This window comes from Stenella coeruleoalba (genome assembly GCF_951394435.1).
Source record: "Stenella coeruleoalba genome assembly, chromosome: 3".
NCBI classification, from domain to species: domain Eukaryota; kingdom Metazoa; phylum Chordata; class Mammalia; order Artiodactyla; family Delphinidae; genus Stenella; species Stenella coeruleoalba.
Genome location: NC_137148.1, coordinates 156,443,166 through 156,455,379, shown reverse-complemented (window position 1 = coordinate 156,455,379; position 12,214 = coordinate 156,443,166). Strand labels below are relative to the sequence as shown.

Below are 12,214 nucleotides of genomic sequence, written 5' to 3'. Positions count from 1 at the left end.
AGTTGTCTCTCCAATTCTGGATGCAGAGAACAACCCTGGGGGAAGCTTTAAAACTACAGTCTGGACCCCGCCCCAGGCCAATCAAGTGAGAGCCTCTGGGATGAAAAATCACTCAGGCTAACTCTGAGGCAGCTGCTGACTCCCAGGGGCAGGTCATGAACAACAGCAGGAACCCAGGACAGCTCCACCCCAGAGCAGAACCCCTGGGGCCAAATTTTCACCAGCCCGTCTCAATTCCCTCCTGTGAAGATGGGGAAGGCCTCCCCCACTGCACTTGGACAACTCTGAGTGGCCACCCCTGCTGAGCCAGGTGAGCTAGGCTCATGAAGCAGCAAGAGCCCCTGCTTTGGGACCAGCTACTGCGGACGACCCACTGTCAGTGTCCCAGCAGGCCCGGCACTGCTAGAGAAGCCAGAGGAGAGCAGCCATACAACAGGGCTCCCTGGCCTTGGCACCCCCACGCCGCTCCTCTGGTGAGAAACAGGAACCCTTGAGAGACTTAAGGATAAGCTAATGAACACAAGAGATTCAAACCTGAATATCCACTCCTGTGAGTCCCCCTCACGAGGGGGTGTTCTAGTTGAGTGGCATAGTGCTCCATCTGGGCCTTTGCCTGTGGGCAGACTCCTCCCTGAGACTCCCACACATTCCCTCCCAGGTCACTCAGGTCATGGCCCTGCTCTCAGACCAAGATTGGGCTGGGCCTCAGCCCCCATGCTCTGGCTCCTCCACTCTCTGTCAGGACGGGCGAGCCTCCACTATGTTGGGACCCTAGCTGCTGCAAGGCCCAGAACTCCACAGAGGCCTGTGCCATGGAATGCTGCACCTCCAGCTCTGGACACATGAGAAGCCCCTGCTGGGGAGTGGGACAGAAGGCTCTCACCTGGAGGCAAGTGCAGCTTGTAGAGCACCTTGAGCTTCTCTGTCAGGTCCCCATGGTACATCCTACCTGTGGAGGAAGGCCAGCAAGGAGGCACGCTGGCAAAAGGGCACAAGAGTCCCACAGCCAGTCCACATTCGAATACCTCCCCTTCCAATGGGTTCTGGTGGGACCCTCCTCACCACCTGACTCTCTCCTGGAGAGGACCCTGGGGGTGAGCACCAGGCCTCTGGCTTGCCCCTTCTCTGGGACCTGCAGACCCGGCCTCCAGCAGTGGACTGAGGGAGGGGAGGGGAGGGAGGGCTCTCATTGGATCTCCATGTATCTCCAGTGGGAAAACTGCACTTCCTTTATCAAGGGTCAAGGGCTCCAGGCTGCCCTCAGCTCGCTGCAGTGGGAAGACTGGCCAGGGCTGGCATCTGGAGGCTTCCTCAGAAAGGGCGTGGGCACGGAAAGGCCCCTGCAGGCCCTGGAGCCACTCACTTATCCCTGTCACGAACTCCTTGAAGTTGATCAGCGAGTCCTTATTTTCATCCAGGAGCCGAAACATGCGCCCCGCCAGCACGGATGTGTGGGAGCCACAGGCCCAGGGTGTCAGGCTGGCAAAGAGTTCCTGGAACTGGTTCGTGTCGATGCGGTACTGCTCCAGGTAGGGCAGGCTGGGGTCCCGACGCACAGCTGCAGGGCGGCTGCTCCCCCAGTACTGACTCGCCAGCTGCTTGGCCTGCAGGGAGCATAGCCTGGTGAGATGGCCTGGCCTCCTGGCCCCTGGGTGCTTAGGATTACCAGGCTGGTTGGTGTGTTCACCCTCCTCCTCCATCCAAGTCTGCAGAGTCCTGGATAGTGAGCACTGGGCTACACAGAGCATCTCGCAGAACCTCCTGCGTTGGTACCATCAGTCCCTAGTTTATAGCCGTGTGAGTCAAGACAGGGTCCTAGGACTGCCAGCCACGGCGGCCACAGCGAGTGAGAGGCAGCACTGGCTGGACTGCTCTGACCTTAAGGCCATAGCAGGGTGGTTATCTTGGGGGTTGAACCAGAGGCAGCTGGAGGGGCAGATGGGACCCGACAATGAGAGCAGAAAGGCATTGTAGACATGGCTGTTTCTGCCTGCTCTTCACACCCTTTCCCCTTCTTCTGTTAACAGCACCTGAACTTTTCCTGGAGAGCCCCTCCTGTCCCACCCTCAGGCCATGGGGTGGGCACGTGTCCCAGTTTTGGGTCAGCAGCAAACACCCTCCTGTAGCCACAGCACCTAACTTGAGTCATTCCAACAATTAACCCTAGGCTTTTTGCTAAAACCACTTGGAAAGAAAAATTTTCTTTTCACTGGGGTTACTGAGCGGACAGGATGACCTTGGAGATGCTGACAACAGTCCTGCCACTCTGTAGGAAGAGCAGTCCAGGTGATATCTGAGGTAGGGGAGCTTGCCAGGATGTTGGAACACCTAGATCCAGTCATGCCTGAAGCTGTACATTCCTAGACTTTTTCAGTTTCATAAGCCAATGCATTCCCTCTTATATAAGCTGACTTGAGTGGATTTTCTTCCACTTAAAAGAGTGTCCTGCCTAAACTCCAAGAAGGATTAAATTCTACCATGTGAACTTTGTAGTAACTGCATCTGAGGATGCTTTTAAACCTATTTCTCTCCTGGCAGGAGGCTGCTACCCTGAGGATGAATTTAGGGGACTAGGATGGGATAGTGGTCCTCCCTTGCTCTTGGCTGTCACCTTAAACACCATGTAAAGGTCCTCCAGCTCTTCAATTGAGAAACCAATGTCCCCAGGTATAGCTCGAACCTAGAAGGAAAGAGAAACAGGATGTATTAATGAATTCTCAAGTTCCTGCTCTTTGAGAGAATCCCCATGTGGATGAGGGTGAAGACACGAACTGCCCTCTTGGTGTTGCCAGCTGGCTGAGCACATGAGGGTAGTCCATTCAGGAAAGAAAGCGTGGTCTACACTCCTACCCTTCATCATCCATCCTGTCACTCAATTCACACTCCCTGAGCTCCTTCCTGGTGGGCACTGGGGGTGCCTTTCTGTTCTGAACACCCAGTCAGGGACACAGGGTGAGGGGCGGTGATCAAGACACTGCTGTCTGGATCCCTTGAAAGGCCCTGGCACTGGCACTTTGGAAGGTGACCTAGAACTTCGCAGTTACTTCTCTCTCCAGAGACAGGAGGACAAAGGCTTGCAGCAGAGGTCAGCGGGCTGAGTGGATGGAGGGCTGGGTGGCTGAGTGTTGCTATCCAGGGGCAGGGGTTAAAGCCAGGCCTGAGGACTCAGTCCAGAGTGGGATCATGCTTAGCCTTTAGGCATTGAGGCATCAGAGAAGCTTCCCTGTGACCAATCCACAAGCAGAAAATTGTGACCAGCCCTCTCCCCACTTCCCTAAATTTGCCCCTTCACTCCTGGATTCCAGTCCCACACAAGACAGTGCTAGGGCACCCTGCACCCTGCTCCTCAGGGAAGTCTGGAGATGGCTCGGCAGGAGCAGCCCACTTGGTCACCATCCCCACCCTAGCTCCCAGCCTGCACCCTGGGGCCATGGGAGCCCGGGCCCATCCGTACCACACTCCTCTTGGCCGTATCCTCCAAGGACTGGATCACTTTCAGCCTCTGTTTAAACCGCATCTGTTCAATGTCCTCGGCCCTCAGGCTGCTGAATTTCTACCAGTCAGAGGTGATTCAGTGAGATAAGGTGGAACCACAGAGCAGAGGACAGCCACCCACCATGGCCAACTGCACCCACACGGCCCAAGGGAGTGGTCTGGCCAAGAAGCCCGCAGTGAGTGCTGACCTCATATGACACTTTCAGGAGGTCGAAGATGTCCACCTCTTCAGGAGGGTCATCTCCACTCGTCAGCAGGGCATGGAGGTGTGGGATAGGAGGAGAGACACTCTGCTTATTGACCACATTATCCAGGTATCTGTAAGGATTAAAGGACAGAAATCTAGATCACCCACAGGTGACAGGGGTGTCTTACCCATGGCTAAGTGATGTGGAGAGACCTAATTTGCCCAGACTCCCAATCAATGAGTGAGTGTGCTGAGGGCCGGGCATCCTCCAGGAGAGAGAAAGATGAGCCACTGCAGGGAGGAGGGGGAGAGGCAAATCAGGGATGGGTACCCTGGCAAATCAGGGATGCTCCCTGGAGGCAGTTGAGAGGCTTGAGCACTAACTCTGAGAAAGCTAGGCTGTCCACTGGGGTCTCACGGCGGGGGGCACCTTTACAAGTCCAGACCCTACCAAACCAGGAGAGAGGTTTGTCCCAGCTGGAGGGATGACACGCTTCCTCCATCTGGCGTGTCACTGGGCCAGATGTGAGGACTCCCTGCCTGGCCAGGAAGAATCAGGGACCAAAGGAGTGTCCCAGGAGGAAGGCGAGGGAGGAGCCCTGCTGTGGGGGTGTCCGAGGAACACAGCCTCGGGACAGGGCCTGACTTTGGCTGGACTAGGCCAACCAGGACCTCACACTCTCCCAGGCTCTCTGGCTGGGCCTGACACTCAGGTGGGACACACCCACTGGCTCCGGCACCATTCCTGGTCAGGCCCTGCTGCTAAGGAGGGGCCCCATCTGTCTGGTGTGGGAGATGGGCATGAAAACCACTTGCCGACTCTGGCCATGGGCTGAGTATCTTGTCATCACTGAGGACAAAGAGCTAGCATGGCCCATAGCAGAGAAGCAACAACTCTGCCAGCCTGGGACCCTTACAGGTTCCCAGTCAGCACTGGGCTGGCTCGGCAGGCAGGTGGCAGCGTCCCTGGCTGTCCCGGGTGGCCAGGAGCATTCCAGGCTGGGCAAATACATGCACGTGGGCTGGCAAGGCTGTATAGAGCTCAGGGCCTGGGCCACAGTAAGCACCCCCTAGGAAGGCACCTGGTTATAAAGGTCTTGAAGGCCAGGCTAGGGGACTTAGATCCTTTGTCCAGAAAACCACCAGTGGCACAGGGAGTTCCCATATCCCAAGGGAGGAACAGGGTCAGATTCTGATCAGGAAGAGCCCTGTGGGATGCTGGTGGATGAGACTGGAACAAGGAAAACTGTGACGATGCAGACACAGGGCCCTTGGCAGGGGTGTCATGGGTCTGCCCTGAGGCTGTAGGGGTTGAGGGGAGGGGCTGGACCCCAGAGAGAGTCCATGAGGATGGGATGCGGGGACTGAGGGAGGACAAGGCAGCCAGGATGACCCTGGGCCTTAGGCGTGCCTGGTGGATATCAGCTCATTCAGCAGCTACAGTAGGCCCAACATGGGCCCTTGTCTAGGTGACGGGGTAACAGTGATGCTACTGAGCTGGGAAAGGCACGACCAGGAGTGCTTTGTGGGAATAACAGACACCCAACCTTCGCTAGAGGAGGGAGGCCCTGCTGTTCCAGCTGCCTCCTGCCCACCAAGCCCTCCAGTCCAGTGTGCTCTGGCCCACTACCTGTTTTACCTTCTCCCAGCACTTATTACTACTCCAGTACTGTTCTGTCTCCTTCCAGAAAGGAGGCTCTCTCTGCCCCCCTGGAGTATCCCCAGGTCTAGCCCTGTCTGGGCACGTGGTAGGTACAGTCCCAGGATGCTGACCAAGAAGCACATAGGGCTGGGGAGGGGTGGGGTGCTGCAGTCAGTGCTGGCCAGCTCCCCAGCAGGAGGAGGGAGGCCAGCTCAGTCACCTGCCCAGGACGGTCATGGCCTCGCCCTCGTCGCTGCAGCCGAGTAGCTGCTCCATGTTGGCATCCAGGATGGCCAAGGCCACCTGCAGGATCACCTTGATGCCCTCGTAGAAGAAACAGTCAACAATGACCGCAGCGCTCTCAAAGGGCATGACGCTGAGAAAGAGGGTCAGGAACCAGGAGAGCGAGATGCTGGGAATCACCCCCAGGTCCTGCATCTTCTCGGAGAGCTGGGGCAGGAAGTCTCTCGTGAGCTCTTCAAAGATGCCTTGGTCCACCAGGGCCCCTAGGTAGAGAACGAAGGAGTCTGAATGGTGAGCTCACACCCCTGACTCAGGCAGGCCCTCATGTGGGACCCCAGGGTCTGAGTTGCAAGAAGCTCACCTGGTCCCCAGCCAGCTCTGCTTACAACTGAGGGCTGGAGGGGGGCAGGTGGGGTGGAGAAAACAAGAACGGAAAAAATTATGTAAGTTTCCTTTCTACTACTTCCAAATCGCTGTGTGAAAAAACGATTTCTTCCACTATACTTGGATTTTATTTTTGGGAAATACTAATTTCTCTCTAGGGCGTCAAAAGTAAACAGTGAGCAGCTGCATAGCACAGGGAGATCAGCTCGGTGCTTTGTGACCACCTAGAGGGGTGGGATAGGGAGGGTTGGAGGGAGGGAGACGCAAGAGGGAAGAGATATGGGGATACATGTATATGTATAACCGATTCACTTTGTTATAAAGCGGAAACTAACACATGATTGTAAACCAATTATACTCCAATAAAGATGTTAAAAATAAATAAAATAATAAGAAAAATTAAAAAAAAAACAAAAACAAACAAAAAAACCAAACCATAAAAAGAAGTAAACAGTGATCTCAGTAGCTTGTGTGTGTACTGACCTGAAGCTTGTGAACAGATGCAATTCTAAAGGACCCCAAGAGTGGAAACCCCCAAAAGCAAACAGTAAGGGAAGGACATTTTAGAATAACAGACTTAATTATATATGTAATTAAATATATTTGCAAGTGCACTTCCATTTAATAACACAGATTCTACTGGCTGTGAGTTCCTAACAGTTGACATGGGGGTATACTATATGCTCTAGCTGTGATACTGGAAATTTTCCACAATAAAAATGTTTAAGAAGAGTTAGATGGATGTGAATTTAGGCCCCAAGCTAACTTCTTCTCTCACTGCCGGCAACTCCTAGGGAATCGCATAAAGTCTGGGAGAGACGGTTGGGGTCTGTGTTTGGCTCTCTGCTTTTCAGCTGTGTGAAGATTTAGCAGCTTCCTAATCTATGGAGCGGAACCTGTGACTGTCTGCAGCCTGGGGCAAGGCTGCGAGGCCTCCAAGAGCTCACCTGTGGGATGTGCTGAATGTAGACCTGGCCCAGGGAGGCCTGCCACCCCCACAGGGAGCTGCCAGTCTCAGGCACTCACCAACCACCCTGGTGTTGTAGTAGTCGGGCAGCATGCGTTCACAGAGGGCCACCAGCAGCCAGAATGCCTCCTCCTCGCTGCCATAGAGCAGGAGCACTGAGGTGACGATGTTCATGGCCTATGGGCACAGAGACAGGTAGGGGGTGTCATGGAGCTGTCCCCCCCCCCCCCCCCCCCCACCAAGTGGCCTATGCATCCTCCTCTACCAGCAGGCCTGGTAACAACAAACTCTTCCACCCAACTCTGGGCAATGTGCCAAAAGACAATTTGCAGGAAATCAATTTGACCAAAACGGTCAATCAAGTTCCTCAAATTGGGCCTGCAGGCATTCGGACACCCGAGAAGGCGAGGCCTTCTTCGGGGTGGTGTCTGGTGTCACAGGTGCAGCACGGGGCCAGAAGGATGTGTGAGTGAGCTGCATGCAATGGCCACATGGCTGCAGGGAGGCCATGGCAAAGTAGTGACCATGCACAGCCTGAGCTGATACCAAGGCTTGTAAGAAAAAGCATCAATGGCGGCAAATTATCTTAAAAATGATTTAGAGCCAGCACACTGGTTTTCCATGCACTGGCAATATGTCCTGCAGAACACTGGTCCTACAGAAAAGTGATTTCTCTGAAATCCAGAGGCAGTCATAGGGAAACAGAAAGCCATCTGACCTGGTCATGAAAATGCCCACTAGATTTAAAATCAAATGCCTCTGGAAATGCAAATCAAAACTGCAGTGAGGGGCTTTCCTGGTGGCGCAGTGGTTGAGAGTCCACCTGCTGATGCAGGGGACACGGGTTCGTGCCCCAGTCCAGGAAGATCCCACATGCCGCGGAGCGGCTGGGCCCGTGAGCCATGGCTGCTGAGCCTGCGCATCTGAAGCCTGTGCTCCGCAACGGGAGAGGCCACAACAGTGAGAGGCCCGCGTACCGCAAAAAAAAAAACTAAAAAAAAAACAACTGCAGTGAGATGCCACCTCATACCATTACGATGGCTACTATCAAAAAACCAGAAAATAACCAGTGTTGGTGAGGGTGGCGAGAAACTATAGCCTTTGTGTATTGTGGGTAGGAATGAAGAATGGTGCAGCTCGTGTGGAAAATGCTATGACAACTCTCATAATTCAAAAAATTAAATATATGATCCAGCAATTCCACTTCTGGGTATAATGCCCAAAAGAACTGGGTTTGGATATTGTACACCTATGCTCATAGCAGCACTATTCACAACAGCCAAAATGTGGAAGCAACCCAAGTGGCCATGGATGATGAATGGATAAACAAAACACGCTGTATACATACAACGGAATATTCTTCAGCCTTAAAAAGGAAGGAAATTTTGACACATGCTACAACATAGATGAAACTTGAGAACATTATGCAAATGAAATAAGCTAGTCACAAAAAGACAATACTGTATGATGCTTATATGAGGTACTTAGTCAAAATCATAGAGACAGAAAAGATAATGGTGGTTGCCAGGGGTAAGCAGGGGAGTTGTTTAATGGGTACAGTTTCCATTTTGCAAGATGAAGAAGAGTTCTGGAGATGGATAGTGGTGATGGTTGTACAATGATATACCTAATGCCACTGAACTGTAAACTTAAAATGATTAAGATGGCAAGTTTTATGTTATGTGTATTTTACCACACACACAAAACAATCAAACGCCTCAGGACCCAGACCAGAAGCACATACGTGGCAAGGGGATAAGGTGAGCGATGAACACTGCTTCTAATTTCATCTTTTTCTGTGATTAGGATCTTCCTGGGGGGGGGAACAGGGCACAGTCACAGGTGTGTGGGGCTATCACTTAGGCCCAGAGCCATGCGGAGGTGCTCCTGTGAGCTTCTGGTGGGAGATGCTGTCTCTGGACCCTGCTAAGCCCCTGTACCTGGCAGTAGCCAATGGTGGGGTTTCGGAAAGCGTAGGCAGTCAGCACCCGGCGGAGTGCAGCGATCCCGAGCTCATTCTGGAAGGCAGGGTGCTCGGGCATGGAGCGGTGGAGGTCTCGCTCGATCTCCTCCGTGGCCAGGCTGTACTTCCCTGTGGACTTCTCCACCAGCTCAGCATAGTAGCCAGGGTGAGTCACCATCTCATTCCAGGCCCCTGTGGAGACACAGCTGGTAGCTGTCTCCCTCTTCCTCCCCTCCCGGGACTTCGAGGGCAACAGGGCAGGGTGGAGACGTCAATGCACTGCAGAAGAGTAGTGGCACTTTGGGGCCAACTAAGAGGTGCCAGGCAGAGTTTCCCTCATGATTGCTTCTGAGAGGAGTCACCCCACCCAAGTTCAAATGGCTGACTTGCCCTCCTGAAACCATCCAAGTGGCCAAGGGTGTGAATGTTGTCAGAGCCTGACCCAAGGAAAGAAGGCCTCAGGAGGCCTGTTTGCCTTCCACTGCTGGTGGGAAGGCACCGCCTCACTGGTTTCTGCTCCCCGGAATGCCCCTCCTGGCACACATGAGCTTCATTACAGCTGAGAGACATGTTCTCGCCCTCTAAAGGCTGGTGGTTCCTGCCTGGCCGACTCAGGAGGCCAACTGGGGGTCATGGAGGCTGAGGCTGTGGGGCCGTGAGGCCAGGGCAGCTCACCAGAGAAGAGGAGCCACAGCTCCCCCCGGAGGCTCTCGGGGATGCCCTTCAGCACCAGCTCCCGCGTCCTGGCGGTGCGGTACATGCACATGCCGCGCCCGTACTCAAAAAAGTGGATGTGCCACGACTCCTCTTTCATCTTCTCCTTGGCCTGGGGGAACAGCAGACAGGGGGGCTGTGAATGCGACCTGAGTGCTGAGGCAGGTGTCAGGCCCTCCACCTCTCCTCCAAGGGCTTGTGGCGAAAATGCCATGAGCCCAGGCTGGGCTGTGCACGGCATCACCCTCGGGCGTCAGGGACACGGGACCCCCTGCAGAGGCCTGAAGCCCATGACCAGCACTTCTGAACAGGTCACTCAGGGTGTCCCTGGGCACTGCACATCGTCACCCAAGGGCCGCAGACTGGCCCTGCCCTTCCCCCTATCTGGCCTGCATGGTGGTGGAGCCCCGAGTCTGGGCTTACCCCCTTGGCTCCCAGGTCCTCCATGGGCGTGTTTCTCTGGAAGAGTTTGAGCAGGCCCTGGGAAGCGGTTGGAGCCTCCTGTGCATGGGACCCCTGGAGGCCACCGAGGGGTGAGGTCGGGCTGGCAGGCTGTTCTGACACCTCCTGAGGAGCTGGGGAAGACTGGGAAATACAACATGGGAAGGAAAGCACTGAGCGAGTGAACTGCCCCACTGCCTGCGGGGTGGCCGTGTGCGAAAGAGCAGGAGGCCATGCTGTGGCTCAGCCCTACATCCTCTCTGGCCAGACACACACCTGTGTTGTCCTCCTTCACCAGGGACAGGTTCTGGTGCTCATCCTGTCAGGCCCTCTCTGTGAGGTCAGGGCCAGGAGAGAAGAAACCGCAAGGAGACAGCTCCACGTGCCCCTTCCTGAACTCTGTGTCCCCTACAAGGGCTTGACTGGCAGCACTCATGGGTGCTCCCTGTGATGCCTTTCTTGCTCCAGCCTCTGGGGTGCAGACCCTGCCGAGCCCTGTAGGGACAGCTGCTGGTGGCGTCTGCCCGGACTGTTCTTGGGTCCCACCATTGTAGCGCTGCCCCATGGGGCCCCTGGACACAGTGATTGGCTCAAGTGGGGAGTGCTGGGAAAGAGCACTGGGGCCTCCACTGGAGCCCAAGCATGGAGGGGAAAGTGGAGCAGAGGCAGGGTGACATCAGGCCTGCTCACCCAGTACGTCCGGAGGCTGACAGCTTGCCTCACCCTTTTGAGACTGACAGAGTCCTAATTGAGGACATGCCTCCTGCGGGTGCCCTCAGTGACAGCTGAGTGAGGGAAGGAGTCCTCTTTCCTCTCCTCCCTCCCTCAGGCTACCTGTCCACTGTACCCTCAAGGGCCCCTCAAAGAAGAAGGGGCCCCCAGGCACTCTGAGGGCTGGTGGCTGTCCGCAAGGCTCCCTCTCTCTGGGCCACTTGCCTGGTGTGTGGTGTGGTCTACAGTGGCCACACATCTCTTGGGCCACACCACCTCTTTCCGGACACTTGTGCAGCTCAAAACCGGCTTCTCCTTAGCAGTCCGCCACACTTGCAACAAGGCTGTGGGGCTTTGGGAGGTGAAAATAAAGACATATGCCTAGAACTAGGTGTGTGGGGAGGGGGTCCCCACCTGTGGGCCATCTCTAACCATAAACAGGGCTCTGGTAGGGCTGTAGGCCATTCTCCAGTGTAGGAACCTGGGAATCTGCTTTCCTGTTGCACGGACGGCCAAACAGCAAGAGAAATGGATCCTGGGTGGTTCTGGGAACATACTGGGGGGCAATATGGGGCTGGGAGAAGAAAAGGGGGGCATCAAGGACAAAGGTCTAAAAGCAAGCCCTAACATTCAGGGTTCTTCCCCTGGCTTTCTGGAACCTTAGTACCCTTCAGGTACAGTGTGGGTGACACCAGGCAACTGCCCCTGCTTGTGGATTGTGTTCTACCTGCAGGCACCTGACTTCAAGGTGAGCTCACTGCCGTGGGCAATGGCCTGGGCAGGGAGTTTGTTCCCTAGCCCGGGGGTCAGGTGGAACAGAGTCAGTGCCCACTCTGTCTGTCCTCCTCTCAGCTCGCTCCCCAAGTGCCCACCAGTAGGAACAACACCGCTCTTGGGTGGACACTGGTCACTGGCTCCCTTGAATCCACTTCTCCTTCTGCCAGCAGTGGCTTCCAATTTTTTTTGGGCGCAACACATCTCTCTCCACTCTTGGACCCACACTTTGTGGAATCCACTGAGGTTTGCGGTGGTGGCCACAAGCTAATTAGCATTTCCCATGCCTGCGGGGACTTCGGGTACTGTGTCGACCACTCTGCAGGGAATGTCAGGATGAGCCACGGAGGGTGCAGGGGCTGCACCACCATGCTGGTGCCACACACGCCCCGGGGATGACACTCATCCAGTGGAGACAGCCCAGCTCTGATGATAGGCGGCCAACTGTGTGGACTTCTTGGCTTCGTGGGCCAGTGAGCTCCCCTTCTGCGTGCTCCGGTCTGAGCTGAGTTTCTGCCCTTGTGCCTGTCAGCTCTGATCCCACTGGCTGTGGTCAAGCAGGGGTGCTGGATGCCTCCCCCGAGACTTTCACCCTCTCTGTGTTCCACATGAGAACCTGTACCACAGCTGTGATGGCTTCACAGGGAACACATGCTAAACTCATCAAGCTGTGCTATTTCAATATGTACAGCA

The 12,214-nt window shown here is 55.1% G+C and overlaps 1 protein-coding gene across 3 annotated transcripts in view; it reads right to left on the bottom strand.

Annotated features, from left to right (window-relative positions):
* Positions 1-12,214, bottom strand: part of TBC1D9B (TBC1 domain family member 9B) — a 47,016-nt gene that overhangs the window by 8,977 nt on the left and 25,825 nt on the right. For 2 of the 3 annotated variants that reach the window (XM_079918149.1, XM_079918150.1), the window contains exons 8-17: positions 10,019-10,180; positions 9,557-9,707; positions 8,859-9,073; positions 6,978-7,095; positions 5,545-5,830; positions 3,684-3,813; positions 3,455-3,553; positions 2,612-2,680; positions 1,364-1,604; positions 884-949 (exon numbers count right to left, since the gene is read on the bottom strand). In XM_079918149.1, coding sequence (XP_079774275.1) covers positions 884-949; positions 1,364-1,604; positions 2,612-2,680; positions 3,455-3,553; positions 3,684-3,813; positions 5,545-5,830; positions 6,978-7,095; positions 8,859-9,073; positions 9,557-9,707; positions 10,019-10,180 — 1,537 coding nt within the window. The remainder of the gene's footprint in view (positions 1-883; positions 950-1,363; positions 1,605-2,611; positions 2,681-3,454; positions 3,554-3,683; positions 3,814-5,544; positions 5,831-6,977; positions 7,096-8,858; positions 9,074-9,556; positions 9,708-10,018; positions 10,181-12,214) is intronic. The other variant, XM_079918151.1, reaches the window with a different exon arrangement.